Source organism: Heterocephalus glaber, unplaced genomic scaffold (genome assembly GCF_053883595.1).
Source record: "Heterocephalus glaber isolate CG9 unplaced genomic scaffold, H.glaber_assembly_v1.0 deba00001610, whole genome shotgun sequence".
Classification (NCBI taxonomy): Eukaryota; Metazoa; Chordata; class Mammalia; order Rodentia; family Bathyergidae; genus Heterocephalus; species Heterocephalus glaber.
In genome coordinates this window covers 34,616,146-34,631,207 of record NW_028258381.1, presented here as the reverse complement: position 1 = coordinate 34,631,207, position 15,062 = coordinate 34,616,146, and the positions used below count along the sequence as shown (strand labels likewise).

At 52.1% G+C, this 15,062-nt stretch overlaps 1 protein-coding gene and 1 pseudogene across 5 annotated transcripts in view; both read left to right on the top strand.

Annotated features, from left to right (window-relative positions):
* Positions 1 to 15,062, top strand: part of Mad1l1 (mitotic arrest deficient 1 like 1) — a 348,970-nt gene that overhangs the window by 291,770 nt on the left and 42,138 nt on the right. Inside the window, exon 18 of one of the 5 annotated variants that reach the window (XM_021254640.2) lies at positions 555 to 15,062. This exon is cut by the window's right edge and continues 16,733 nt beyond it. The exons of the other annotated variants lie outside the window; for them this stretch is intronic. Coding sequence (XP_021110299.2) covers positions 555 to 587 — 33 coding nt within the window. The 3' untranslated portion in view covers positions 588 to 15,062. The remainder of the gene's footprint in view (positions 1 to 554) is intronic. 5 annotated transcript variants of the gene reach the window in all.
* LOC147822687 (pro-neuropeptide Y pseudogene) overlaps positions 5,155 to 15,062 on the top strand; it is a 26,641-nt pseudogene continuing 16,733 nt past the window's right edge.

The following is a 15,062-nucleotide window of genomic DNA, read 5'->3' as shown; positions in this document are numbered from 1 at the left end:
GCCCTCACATCACCAGATGTGGTGTAACAGGATAGGGAGGACATGCTTGTCACCTCAGGGTCTGCTGACCATGGGGGCCGTCTCCACCTGGCCATTCAGCTTGGACCTCTCCCTTCCTTTTTTGGCATCAAGCCTCTGCATGTCTCCATCTGGGCTCCCCCTGTGGTTGGAGACACTGAGAGCATATCACTTTGTCCCAAGGCAGTGGTGTCCCAGAGGACTAAAGTAGTTGTGTGAGGGGTGAAATAGGTACCTTCAAAGCTGCTAGACCTTGGCCAGAGGGCAATGTGTGGCGTGGCCCACAGGAAGGGAAAAGGAAAGCCAGTTGGGCTGAAGGGGCCACTTGTCCATTGGCTGAGTCTACAGCAGCCATGCTTGGCTCCTGTATGAGTTATGTGCTCAGTGCCAGTCTGTAATGAGGTGCGCTAAGGATTCCCTGACTAGGTCCTCTCTGCCATGGGAGGGCCTGGCCTGCTGGGACGTGGTGTGCCTGGGGCTTCCAGAGTTCCAAGCAGCTCCAGCAGCAAAAAGCAGGAATGTTACTACATTGACAGGGTGGTGGTCCCACATGCGCGTCAGCCAACTAGAAATCTCAAGTGACAAAAGTTTGTCCATCACTGACCTGGGGATGATGCTGTGGTCCCAGTGCAGCGTGTGGCTGTCAGGAAGGGCTGAGCCAGCAGTATCTGCGGGAGGTCAGGATCACCACGGTGTGGCCAGGCCATCTGAACCACCACAGCCAGCTGCTCTGCCCATCTCTGTGTTCAGGAGCGAACTTTTTATCCTGAAGCTGTCCTCTGTGTGCCCTAAGTATTTCGAGTGGAAATCTGAATATAAAGTGTTGTTCCTATGTTTGCCTCGTTCAGGCCAGCAACTTGCTCAGCTCACCCTCATGCATCTATCAGTCGTCATACTGTGCAGTGCTCCACCTCTGTGGCCAGAGCCATGCCTCAGGCTCAGTCCCACTGTCTCCTCATTTCACAGCTCACCTCCCAGATTTCCTAGACATCTCAGGTCACATTTGTACATTTTTATGCATCTTGAAACTCACCAACCTCTTGAGTAAATAAATATTCAAATACTCAAAGTCTTACATTAAATAAGCGATCAGAAATGTATTTCTTCACTTTTGTATAATTCTATGTACTTCTGAATAACTCAGGATCGCTGATGGGTATTTAGCTTAATGTACTGTAGAAGTTCCTTTTTTTTAAGATTAGGCAAATATAGATGCACTTACAAATGGTACTATTGAGTATGTCACTATTGCCGCAATGTTTATAAATTATGAGGCATATTTCAGTGGATTCGTACACATTCCTTGGCTAAAGTGATTGTGATCTTACAAAAACTGCCTCCAGGGAGACCTTGGGGAAACATTCCAAAATGTTTTGTATTATAGGTTGTTGAAGATACAGAAATCCCAAAAGAAAAGAACTGTTCACTCAGGCTCCTGCTTCCAAAGGTGCCACTGCTAGCATTTTGAGGCCAGGGACAGGGAGGAATATATGTGAGTGCCAGCCCCATTGCCCTGTCCACCTTGCTCCCACTCAGTGTTAGTCCTCGCCGTCTGAGGATCCCACCAGCTCCCCTCTGGCCCACCTGAGGACCTTCTAGCTGCCTGTGAAGCCCACTGTGTGCGCTGCCTGGCTGGCCCCATGTATGGCCCAGCCTCCACAGGGCACACAGGGAGGGTGAGAGTAGGAGGCTGACCTGGCCTCACATAGCTCGCGGGATGAGGGGGAACTCATGGCTATATTGATGGGTGCTTCCCGTGGCAGTTTGACACGTGGGTGTCCTCTTCCACGAACCCAACCTTTCCAGGGCTGGACGCAGCCAGTGCCTCAGTGTCAAGATGGCTGGTGAGCAGTGCAGCCCAGAGCCATAGCTGTCTTGAGCTTGCTTTAGAACAACACAGTTGCAGTGGCGCCTCCGTCATGCCTGGCCTGTGTCTTGCCACAGAATGTGCACAAGTTCAGGATACAGTGGTTGGTCCAAGTGAGGTGTCGTGTGTCACCATGGTAGCCTGGTGAGGGGTTGTGTGTCGCCATGGTGCCCCAGTGAGGGACTAGGTGTCATTGTAGTGGCCTGGAAAGGGGCTGTGTCCTGTGACCTTGGGTGGGGAGCCAGATGTTGTAACCGGTCTCAGCAGCCCTATGTCCCTCCTGCCAGCCCAGTGATTTGCACTGTTTGATTCCAGGGGCAGCTGTGACCCCACAGTGAGGCCTGAGGTGGCCACGGAGCAGCTGGCTGGGCTGCTGTCTCTTGCCTGCTCAGTGCTCATGTCCCACTTATCTGCGTGGCAGCCTGGCCAGAACCAGGAGATTGTCTCTCCTGCTGCTGGGTGTTGGCTATTTTCCTCCAGAGCCTCCACTCTTGGCCGAACCTGCTGCCATCTGGCCTCTGCCCACCCTACCTCCTGGGGCTGCCCGTGCCACCTCTCTTTGCCCTAGTGCACCTGTGCAGATGTGGGGCCTGCGGGAATCCCACTCTGGCAGTGCCATCTAGCATCTTAAGCCTGCAGATACTGGCCAAGCCACCACACTTCTGTCTCCCCTTCTGTCGGGGTGAGTCCAGGCTTATCCTCAAGGCTTGGAGGAGATGATATTCTGCTGCACTTGGTGAAAGCCTGGGCCCTGGCCCCATAGGACCAGCAGTGGCTCCAGTTGGTGGTGACACTCTGGAGGCTGACTCGGCCTCAGCCCACAGACGCTCCTGATTCTACACGGCCTCTGCTGGCACCAGGTCCTGTCTGCTGCTCTGCCCCTGCAGAGCTCCACAGTGGTGCATCCATTGGCAAGGAGTGCGGGGCCCTAGGAGAGGCTTAGAGTCACGGTCTTTGTAGGCCCCTCTATGGGCTGATGTTTCTCTGGTCAGAACTGTGGGCTGGCGGCCTTTGGAAATCATCCCACTCAGGTACTGAGAGGAGTTCGGGAATGTCAAGCCTTCTGCTGGAACTCTCTCACCAGGACACCAGACCTGGTTCTGCCCTATCCCCTCTGTCGTCTTTGATCGCTTTATGCCCTGGGAAATAGTAAGCTCAGTGGCAGGAGGGACGCGGCCTGTGCATTAATGGCAGGCATTGTTTCCAGTAGGAGCCCCACTTGTGCAGAGGGCGTTCCCAAGACCTGTTGGATACAGATGGAGGGGAGAGATGGATGCTGTCTGTAGTGGTGCGAGCCTGTAATTTCAGATATGGGGTGCGGATGGGGGGCTCAAGCAAGAGAATCACAAATTCAAGGCCTACTTGGTGAACCTAACAAGACCCTATCTCAAAATTAAATATTTTAAAAGGGCTGGGCATGCAGTTCCGTGGTAGAGCACCTGTCTAGCGGGTGTGAGGCCCTGGGTTCAGCGAGCAGCATGCCCAGAGTGGGGAATGAGAGTCAGACAGGTGGCAGACTGACCTCTGGGGCCCAGGGCCTTGTCCCAGCCCCACAGGGCTGGGACACCTGGGTTCATATGATGGGATCCAGTAAGGAACCAGAAAAGTCACACCAAACCACAGCCCCCTAGCCATTTCTGTTTTATTTTCCCAGGAATGAATTTAAAGGCAGGAAGAGGTCTGAGGCAGAGTTAGAAATAGCTGTGCCCTGTTTCCAGTCGAGCAGGTTCTGCAGATGTGTGCTGGGATAATTGAGGGTTTGCTGCTCAGGCCCACATGCTCCACTTCCCTTCCCAGCCGGGACCCAGCCTCTGTTGCCGAGTGGGTGGAAGGAGCTATTGCCCAGGGTCTGCCATTTGGGGGAAAGGAAAGAGATCTCGGCTCCAGCTCAGCCCGGTGGGAGCCTGGCATCCTGCCCACTCCGCACCCTCCAAAAGAGGCAGATCCCACCATCTGAGTTCCCTTGGAAAGGCTGGCCTGCACCAGGCCTGGAGGAGGGCTGTGCTGGCTATCCACCACCATCAAGGGGTGCTGAGCTTGGAAGCTCACCATGCAGTAGGAACTTCCCAGGCATCTCACTCCTGGTGGTGCTCCAGGACCCTGCCTCTCCCCTTGCCCCACAAGGAACATGTCCTGTCAGAGTGTCACCCATGATGATAGTAAGCAGTGCCACATAGTAGATGCCACTCAGGCCAAGGCCACATAGTAGCTACAACTCATAACTGACCCTGTGGCCCCCTTCTCTGATGCCTAGGACCACCCCATGGGTCAGCGTAGGTGAAAGCCTACAAGGTCCACTCAGGACTAGAGGTTAGGGAGTGGAGGGGCTGGAGCCACACAGACAGGACACAGAGGCAGAGCAGTGCCTGGTGTGTCTCAGCATTGTGCCTGAGGTCCCAGAGTTGGAATGCAGGACTGTGGAAACATCTGCCACAGGTTGCCAGGCAATTGGGGGAAGATCACATGTATACAGATGTCACTCCATAAATGCACCCGGCATGGCCGGCCTAGCCCCTCACTGGTAGTGCATCTGTGGTAAATGGTGACAATCATGGATGCTTTCTAGAGCCTGGGAAGACCTCACCATAGTGAGGGGGCCTGAGGTAGCAGCACTGAGGCTTTTGGGCTAAGCCTCTTGCTCCTCTCTGGCCACATGAGGTGGCATTAATCAGGATGTGTGTGTGATTCAGCACCCCACGAGATTTGGCTCACAGTGTAACTATCACTTTTCTCAGGGTTTATGTGCCAAGGGTGCCCTGGTGGCCCTTAAGCAGGAATTCCCAAAGCCAGCCCACCTTTGGGAGCCTTACCCAGGGGTCAAGGGCTCAGTTAGCCCCCTGCTCATCTACGCTTTGGACTGACATGAGGAACAGGCACTACCTCAGCCCTGCACCCTCCTTAGTGCCAGTCCAGTGATTCCAATCACTTTACTCCTCCAGAAGCTGATAGACCCCTCCCGTGCTATGGAGGTCAGGTGAGGAGTTGGCCAGCTTCTCCCGCACACCTCACACTAGCACCAGAACTACCAGGGAGGGGCAAGTATGTGAGTGGAAATAGGCCAGCGATGCACAGCAGCCCCACAGCAAGTGCGCTGGGCGCACGCTGGAAAACCTACACCTGCTGAATGTCTTTGGCAAGAGAACAGGCTCTGAAAGAACCATTCAGAAAGCGGGAGCTGTGGGTACCCCGGCAGTGCGCTCTCATCCCTCGGAGAGGCACGCCCTGCCGCTGAGCACCTGCCGCCCAGCGACACCTGCTCTCCAGCCACGATGCTAGGTAGCAGCCGACTGGGTCTGTCCGGACTGCCCCTCGCCCTGTCCCTGCTGGTGTGCTTGGGTGCACTGGCCAAAGTGAACCCCTCCAAGCCAGACAACCCCGGCGAGGACGCACTGGCGGAAGACATGGCCAGATACTACTCGGTGTTTTGACACTACATGAACCTCATCACCAGGCAGAGATATGGAAAACGATCTAGCCCTGAGATGCTGATTTCAGACCTTTTAATGAGAGAAAGCACAGAAAATGTCCCCAGAACTAGGCTTGAAGACCCTTCTATGTGGTGATGGGAAATGAAACTTGCTCTCCAGGCTTTTCCTATTTTCCACCCAGTTTCATTCTGTACAGTGAATGTCTGCCTGTCCTACCAATGCATGAGACCATTGTGCTGAATTCTATAGTGTTTTCCTTTGTCATTGTATATGTGTGTTTAAATAAAATACCACGCATTAAAAACAAAAGAAAGCAGGAGCTGTGGTAGCCTGCCCCTTAGTCCCCCTCTTGGGGACAGCTCCTGTATGGCCTTCGGATGCCCCACAGTTCAGTCAGCTGGACTCTTCCCCCATCCGAGCCCACCTGACCTTCGCTTGGTACTCAGGCTGCAGGCGGGAACTTCAAAGCCTCAGTGATGGGCCCTTCACCTTCCCCCAAAGGCTGCATGGCAACAGACTGAGAACAGAAGGCCTGAGAAAGGGATGCCTCAGCTGCCCCCGACTTCATGTTGTGGGTGGGGGCAGTGGGCAGATAAGAGTTTGCCCCCAGAATCTCTCTCCACATGTGGGGCATCCCTGTTGTCAGGGCGAGCCCAAGGCTGGGATCCTCATGTCTCAGGCTACAATGTCCAGGCCCCTCTCCCCATCCTGCTATGGCTCAGGCCCTTGTGTGAGGTCTGGTGGAGGTGACAGGCATTCAGGTTGTTGGGAAGTGTGCTTACCATAGGCATGTGCCTTCTAGTATGGCTATATCCTGCTTGGTCGTTTTCATACTCTGTGGCCCCTGGCCCCGACTGGAATGGCTCCACAGGCTCTGAGGGCTTGGCTCTTCCAGTCAGGGAGACCCAGCCAGCTCCATCCACTCTGCAGAACACTCATGGCCTCTGCACCCTGCCCATATCCCTACATTCTGTCTGAGGCATGCAGGACACCCTCATTGCTCTGTCTTGTGGGACATGCAGAGGGACAAGCTGGGCACAGAGGCCCAGGGTCTTGTTACAGTTTACTCTGCCCCATGGCCCTGTCCTCAGGTCAGACCCAAAACTGGTCCCTTTCTGGCACTGAGCATATGCTCCCCTGTTGACCTGCCTCACCTTGCCTCTGCCCTGGCCCTAGCCAGGCCACACTCTGGCTGGCTTGTAGATTTGGTGATGTTTGGGACCTGGCTGAGAAGCAGAGCGAAGGGACTGTCCAGGGGACAGACAGAGCCCAGTACTATTCCTCATGAGTACCAGCAGCTGCTAGAGTCCAGGACGACCTCCCAACATCTGCCCATGCCAGATAGGCATGGGCACGAGGTGAACAGCAAACAGAACCATGCAGCTAGAAATGCCTCTCATCCCTCCACTCTTGCTTTCCAGCCCACCAGCTGCTCTGGGTGGAGCCCAGCCAAGCGATCTGGATGCCCCAGGTTTACATCTCCCAGTCCTTATTGTCCCCATGTCCTGGTTGAGCACTTAATCCCTGGCCTGGGTCTCCCCAGGAAGGCAGCTCTGGGAATCAAGCAATCAAGGGAGGAGTAAGTTGTGTGGCCCATCTGGCAGCCTCCAGCCAGGCTCCACTCAGGTGGGTGTGGCCTGGCTGCCCAAAGGGTCCAGGAAGTGCCCGCTTGACCTCATGTGTCAGATTCACTCACAGGTCTCTACCTTCCTGTCTACTGCTACTTCTTCACCGATAATCCGGGGCCCTCAGAGACCTCCTCTGGCCTCATCCATCCATTCTTTAGGTGAGGGAACAATTCCTCAGGGCTGACTGTCCTGTCTGTCACACAGAAGGGGAATGCTGTACGTAGGCCCTGGTGTTGAGTCCTGGAACCCTGAGGCGGAGCTGTGTGGATTGAATAAGAGATAAGGGTGGGCCATCAAGACAGGCAGACATTTCACAGCCCTGGCCTTCAGCCTTACCCACCGCGCTGTCAAGCCAGCACCTGGGCCACGTCACCCATTTCGAGGCACGACCAGGGAGAACCTTGCTCCTGGCAGTTCTGCTTCAGGCAGTGGGAGCTCACACATCTGGGAGCTGTCCCTCACTGTGGTGTTGAAGTGCATGTGGGAAGCCAGAGGCACCTGAGCAGCAAGCCAGCCAGGACCCACTGCCCAAGACGGGCCCAATGTTACAGGCAGAGGCCTAATGATGCACATCACTGGTTCTGTAGATGCTGCTCCTCCTGAAAAAGGACCAGAGCTGGAGTCACTTATGACAGGGTGGGTGTCCATCAAAACCTCTGGTTCTCCATGTAGACATCCCAGGGAGAGGGCACTGCCAGAGTCTGGACCTCAGTACCTCCCAGGATCAGAGCCCCAGGCTCAGAGCAGGAAGAGGTCATGGACATTGGTCCTTGATGGTGCCCCAGTGATGGGAAGGGCACCCAGTGGTGTGCTGTCCTCAGGGGGAACGATGGCCAGCTGGGGATGCATCACAGGAGTTCTACCAGGAGGTGGTTAACTGGCCGAGCTACCTCAGCTTTCCCCAGCAGGCAGGCACAAAGACAGTGAGATTGGGAGGAGGAAGCCTCTCTCCTCCCCACAGGCAATCAGGCTCATTCACAGGCTCCTTTGGCAAAACCAGCTCCTAGAGCCTTCCAGTCTCCTGCTGTGACTGTGAGATCTACATAGATGCTTTAATTTGAATTTGCCTTTTTGAGTCCACCAGAGTTTCACATGGAATTGCTCAGAATGTATGCTGTCTCATTTCCTTGGCAAAGTTGGCTAGGCTTAGAGGCCCTGGAATTTCAAGGATGTTGGAGTCAGGTGGGGTATGTTGCCACCCTGGGCCCTCTGTTGGAAGCCGGCTTGCTGGGGTCCTTCACCACAGGACAGAGAGGTTGCCAATCTCAGGTGAGAATTGGCACCAATGGATGAAGAATGGGCTGATTTGGTTCCTGGTGAGTGCCAAGTTCTCGGCTGCAGGAGGTGTTCAGGAGGTGATGTTTTCTTGGCACAAATGAAGGATGACCTTAAAGGTGTGCTAGATAACAGCAGCCCCCACGTAAGGGGCAACACAGTGCAATGGAAAGAGCTGGTTTCTGTTTCAGCAGCTGTCCAGAGGCTCTGGAGTCCAGGAAGCCACGTGTCTCCAGACTGAAACAAGGCTGTGGATCTGAGCCTCAGGGCCTTTGGGAGGAAGGTGATCAAAGGAAAGGTGGGAGTAGGCAGGGCTGGGAGTCCCAGGCCTTCTACCTGGGATGAAAGTTGACTCTTTATCCTGAGGGCAGTGAGAACCCACTGGAGAGTTTCTAAGAAAGAATCTGTGGCCAGGCATGGTGGCACATGACTGAAATCCCAGCACTCTGGAAGACTGAAGCAGGAGGATTGCAAGGTTGAGCCCGGCCTGGGCAATTCAATGACTTATCAAGAACTTGTTTTCAAAAAGGAGATGTAGGATTTGGCTGAATGTGAAGGCTGTGGGTTCAGTCCACAGTGCCACCCCTTGCAAAAAAATCTGTGGTCACAGGGGCCACAGTGGTGATTTGAAATGTCTGGTGGAGTGAACGCTTAGCTCGAAATGAGATGAGCCCTCCCTGCCCTCAAGTTTTCCGCACAGCAAAAACCCACACCCACTTCAAGACTGTCCCAGGAGGGCAGGATAGCGTGTGGGACACTTCTTGCAGAGGTTGTAGGAGCAAGGGAAGCAAGGCCAGCTGGCTGGGGCTGCCCAGCACACGGGCCACCTGTGGCTCCACCCACCCACCTTTCTGGGTGCAGCTGCAGGTGCTGCATAAACAGCCACCCTCAGCCATGTTTAGGGAAGACTGTCACAAAGGCTGGCCACGGGCCAGAGGTTTGCTGATCCCTGCCCAGGTTTACCGTACGTCACCAGCTACCTTCGAGCGATACTGTACTACTTGATATATAAAAAAAGAGCAATGGAACTTTTCTAGTTTTATGCCACATGTTTGTATAATTTTTATTAGGCTTTTATATTATTCTTTTACTTTAAAGGATCATTAGCGCTCTAATTTAAATGAATCCAAAAAGCCTTCCAAATGTACACACACACTGACTGTCTCTGGCACTTTCGCTCTGTGTTGATTCAGACTTCCATCTGGTATCGCTTTCCTTTTGCATTAAAAACTTCTTTAATGTTTCTTATATTGCATGTTGGCTACCAACAAGTTTCCCCAGCTCTTCTTTGTGTGAAAGCATCTTTTGTTTTGTCTCTGTTTTTATTGGGTTTTATTGTATTGACAGTCCTTTTATCTTTTAGCATCTTCTCATTGTCTGTCTTGTTTTCTGGTTTATGAGGTCTCCAACAAGGATTCCGCTAGCATTTCTTTTTTCTTTTTTTTTTGTATATCCTTTTATTGGTACATTTTAGGTGTACAATATAATGACATTCATCATTGGAGATATGCACCTTTACATACTCTCTTGGTTCTTATTTTTTTTCCCCATTCCCCTGCCCTCCGTTCAACCCCTCCATCCCTCCCTATTTACAAAGACTTTGTTTCCTTTTTTTCATTTTCTCATATTAATTCCATTCCTTTCTTTCCCCTACCTCTCCCACTTCCCTTCCCCCTTTGCCCCTTTTCTTCCTATTTCACATTATCTATTATACCTTTCAGTCCTTATTTACACTTTCAGTTTCTCACACTAGAGGAACCATTCGGTATTTATACATGTGTGTCCTATTTATTTCACATAAGAGTATCGCCTCATTGTGCATCCATTTAGCAATAAATGTCTCTAATTTCTCATTTTTGATGGCTGAGTAGTACTCCATTTTAGAAAAAAAAACACATTTTCTTTACCCAGTCTCCAGTTGTTGGACACTAGGGCTGTTTCCAAGCTTTAGCTATTACAAACTGTGCTGCTATGAACATGGGTGCACATATATCACTGTGGTATGATTCTTTTAATTCTTTTGGGAAGATACCCAGCAGGGGAATAGCTGGGTCAACTGGGACCTCTAGTCCTAGTTCTTTGAGGTCTCTCCATACTGATTTCCACAGTGGTTGCACCAGTCTACACTCCCACCAGCAGTGGAGCAGTGTTCTTCTTTCCCCACAGCCCCGCCAGCATTTGTTATTGGTTGACTTCATGATAGCAGCCATTCTTTCTGGGGTGAGGTGGAATTTCAGCGTTTTCATTTGCATCTCTCGAATGACCAGTGTTGTTGAACATTTTTTCATATGTTTATTTGCCATTTCTACTTCTTTGTGTGAGAAATGTCTGTTCATTTCAGATGCCCATTTTTGGATTGGGTCTTTGAATTTGGGAGGTCTGATTTTTTTAAGTTCTTTATAGATTCGAGATAGATCTGTCTTTGTCCCTTGTATGCAACATGTCTTTCTTCCTGTGGCTCATTTCAGAATTTCTTTGTGTTTGTCTTGCTGTGGTTTCTTGAGCTGCTTAAATTTGTGGGTTTATGGTTTATCAAATTTGGGAAATTTTGGCTGTCATATCTTCAGTGTGGCTCCGCTTTTTTCTGGAACTTCAATATTACATATTTTTAGTCACGTGGCATTATCTTGTTGGTTAGTGTGGCTCTGTTCCTCTTTCTCTTCATCTTTTCCTTTCTGCTATAGGTGTGGTTTCTGCTGCTGTCTTTAATTTTGCTGGCCTTTCTTTCTGAAAGATCTAATCTACTTTCTCATCCAGTGGGTTTTTCAGTTCAAATACTGTATTTTTCATGACTAAAAAGCTTTTTCTTTTCGCATCTTCAGTTTTTCTTTTACTTTAGTCATTTGTTCCTTTGTAACATATTGCTACAAAATTTGGCATCTTAAAGCAGCAAAGGTTGGCTACCTCACACAGTTCTTGAGGATCAGGGTCCCCATTTGGGGCTATTTCCAGGTGCAGTGATAAGGAGGGATAGGGCTCAGCATCTGAACTGGGGTGATACAGTTCAGTCCTTAACTGCTGCACGTGCACCTCTCTCTGTCCTCTCGGTGGGGATGAGTGGGCTTCTGTTACACCTGCTGGGGATTTTCCTGGAGTAATGTCATCTTTGCCTGGGTGCCCTGCCACATCAGGTTCTACCCGTGCCACGTCCCCCAGCCACCTGCTCTGTTTCCATTCATTCTTTTCCATTCCACCCATCTGCTGGAAGATTCTGAATGGCCGGGTATCAGTGGGTGGCCACATCAGGAGGCACCAAGTCTACACTTTGGGCTTGCCCACAGAGCAAGGCCCTCCTTCACAGGGTGGCCCCTTTCTGGAGCAGGTGGACCATCTGCCAATGAAGGGACATTTCCTTCCTGGCCACATGGCTCCTACTTACCCATGAGTGGGGTTAACTTTAGCCAGTTCCTGAGCAAGCAATCCATTAGCCTGGTGGGCAAAAGGGCTGCAGTGCAGCAGCAGAGTAGCAGCCCCACATCAGGGGCTGGCAGGGTCAGGACTATGACTCCTCTTGGGGTACAGGGTGGCAGAGCCAGGTCTGGGTCCATTAGCTCTAAGGACCTTCCCCAGGCTGTGCTGCCCCTCCAGCCCAGCAGAGGAGAGAGCCCTCCTCAGGTCCAGCCCCTTCTGAGTGTGCTCTGCCCTGAGCCCATTGGGTACACACAGGAGCCTGGGGTTTGTTCTTGGGGCTGCAGGCCCAAGGCCATAGTATGCTCCACCTCTGCCTTCCCCAGTACTCTCCCACATGCTGATCACCTAGCAGGCAGGAGGCCACCGCCACACTGCTTCCCACAAGGCCCTCATTGAGCAGGGAGCAGATGCTGGGTGATACAGTGATGCCTTTCCCTTCCCAGGTCAGTTTGTGGGCCCACTGGACGATCAGTGAGAGCCATATGCCTCCAGGGACACTGAGCTGTGAGAGCAGCTCCATGTCCCTTTTCCTTTTCTAAGGGAACTGTCCTTAGCCCCTGCTGTGGGACCATCAGGGTCAGCAACCAAGTCTCTGCCTCCCTGCCACCCGCCTCCCCTGCGACACCTCCCTGACCTTCTAGGCCACATCAGCTCCTGCTGTGCTCTGTATGGTGGCCCAGCCCTCGCTATATGACTGTCAGTGTGTGTGTTCCTCTCCCAGGTGAGCACTCACATGGGGACACCAGGTCTCACTGTCTTTGCAATGACAGCTCCATGCACAACCCATAGCCCTGTCTGTCTGCCAAACGGCCACCTCACTCCCTTTTAGCTATCATGTTATCATATCTTTAAGTATTTTATTTTTACCATGGCTCCACTATTTTCTTCAATTTTACATATTTTTGGTGCTGATGCCTCCATGCGCCCCAGGCAGGACCCTCCACCTCCCCACTGGCCCACGAGTACTGAGTGCACATCTCCTTTCCTGAGTGGGTCACATCAGTAGCGTGCTGACTATCTCCCGGGTATGGGCCTTGTTTGGGTGTCCACAGAGGCCAATGGGTCCCCAGCCTGGTCTCCCTCTCACCTCCAGTTAACAGCTCTTGCTCCCCGGCCAGAGCAAGGAAGAATGTTCTGCCCTTTTTGCTTTGAAGCAGCTGGGAAGAGCATGCTCATGAAGATGTTCTACCCCACATGTAGAATGCTGAAAGTGGGCCCCTCTGATCAGAAACAATGATGTGTGACCTTGGGTTTGACCCAGCCAGAATTCACCAAGCAACCAAAGCCCACCTCTTTCAGCACCTGCCTGCAATGACAGGCGACACCTAATGCTGCTGACAAACCTAAGAGGCACTGAACACAGCTCTCTCTAGGGAGACGTTGCTTCCTGACCCTGGCCCACAGTTAGTCTGAGCTTTGCAACTTGGGTGTCAATAGCTGTTCACATTAGAGGCTTAGGACTCCGCCACAGAACCCTGCCCCTTTAACTTCTCAGGCATGGCTTCCAGTAGGGACAGTGACAGGGACAGTGACTGAGGCGTGTGGACTCTCTAGACCTTGAAGTTTGAAGCTGCTCTTAGAGCTTCTCAGACCCAGCACATGCTGGAGACCCCGGCCCACGGTGAGCCTGGAAGGGCAGACTTCTCCAATGTGGGGGACACCGATGCTCTTTCTCTTGGTAGTATGCAGAGACCTTTCTTGCCCTGTTTTCTCACTTGTCCAGCCAGCCTGCCACCTGCCTGCTGGGGCTGGCCACACTCAGAAGCCATTCTGCATTTCACCACCCGCCACCCAGTTGGCACTTTGGTGAGAGGGAGGGATCTGGCTTCAAGGGACTGTACCCTGAGTGTGGTCTTCAGATACCATTTCCCCAAACACTAGGATAAACTGGTCCCATAGACATGGACTAAAAGTCCTGAGATGAGCCCAGGCCATCATTGTCATCCCACATGGCAAGTGACCTGTCACAGGGTTGGAGTCAAGAGCACCGGGACTCAGACAGCCGCTGAAGAAAGTCCTAGGTAGCCGAGGATGAGAATATGTGAGCTTTGGGCAGATGGATAGCTTCGGAGGGAGCAAATGTGCTTAAACCCTGAAGTTCATAATGCTGCCGAGCCAGACCTGGTCCCCGTGGAGTATACCAGCCAACCAGCTCACTGTTCTGATAAAGAGCAAGTAAGCGCAAAGTTAGGTGTTTATCCTGCCTTTCCCATACAAATGCAATATATCAATAACCAAGTGGATACCTGGGGAAATTTCTCTTTAAAGAAATATTTCAGGTAATAAATAAGGTTGACAGAAGGCTGGTGCCCACATTTCAGCCCTTCGTGGTTTGGAGAGTGATTGTGGATGGCTGCCAGTGTCACACCCAGTGCCGCGTGGTGGAGGCAGAGGCGCCGGGATACCTGTGAGTGTTCTCACCAGAAAAGTCAGCCATAGCTCTGGCCATGAGGACTAACCACCAACTTGCAGGCCCAGAGAACCCATCATGGTAGGGGGCCGGCGGGGGCGGGTGGTGTCAGCAGACTGAAACTCACAAATTATACATGTGCAGTAGATAGGCTGTGTTTAGACCCTGATTTAAATAAACTTTTAAAAAACCAAGAGATGATGGGAGGAAGTTGGACACTGGATGATATTAAGGAATGAGCGCTCACTATGGCACTGCAACTCTTTAAAAGATATTATCTTGTAAAACTACAAACCAAAATATTTGCATGTGACCAGCTAGGAAGGCAGGGATTTGAACAGTGTTCAGAGACAGGAGGAGGGATGCTGGGGTGGAGATGTGGATGAGAAGCGATTGCACATTGCTCAGCAGTTGATATTGGTAATGAGTAAAGCAGTCTCTACTTCTGTATACCTCTTTTTTCACTTTTCATAAGAAATTGATTTTTAAAAATGAAACTAAAGGACTCTGGCCTCCAAGTTGGTGGCTGAGTTCAAACCCTGGTTCTGCTTAAGCAGCCCTGAGCCTCTGTCCCCATGAGCACCCTTTGGCCATCATGAGGAAGAAGGAGACCTGTGTGTCAGGGGCTCAGTCTGGCACTCAGAGAATGTCACTTTGCTCATCTGCCTGCAGCTTCACTGTGTTTGGCAAAGTGACGTGTTCTTCCTGAGGTCACCGTTCGCCCCTGGGAGAGGGTGATATAGGGTCGGAGCTGGTCTGGTGTGACTTCCCGCCCCCAGCCCAGCCAGGCACAGGGTGGGTGAACTGACTGCTAACCAGTGCACACGTCTGCCTTCTGGAGGTTGCAGGCCCGAGGGCTCCCAGTCATTACCTCTCTGCCTTTCCCATTCAGAAAGCAGGTGCTGAGCGCCTGTATGTGCCAGCCCCTGGTTCTCCCTGTCCTCTCCTAGCACCACCTGTAGACCCTCCCTTGGAAGCTGTCCTGCATGTCACCACCTCACTGCCCAGGGCACAGGGCACTGCTT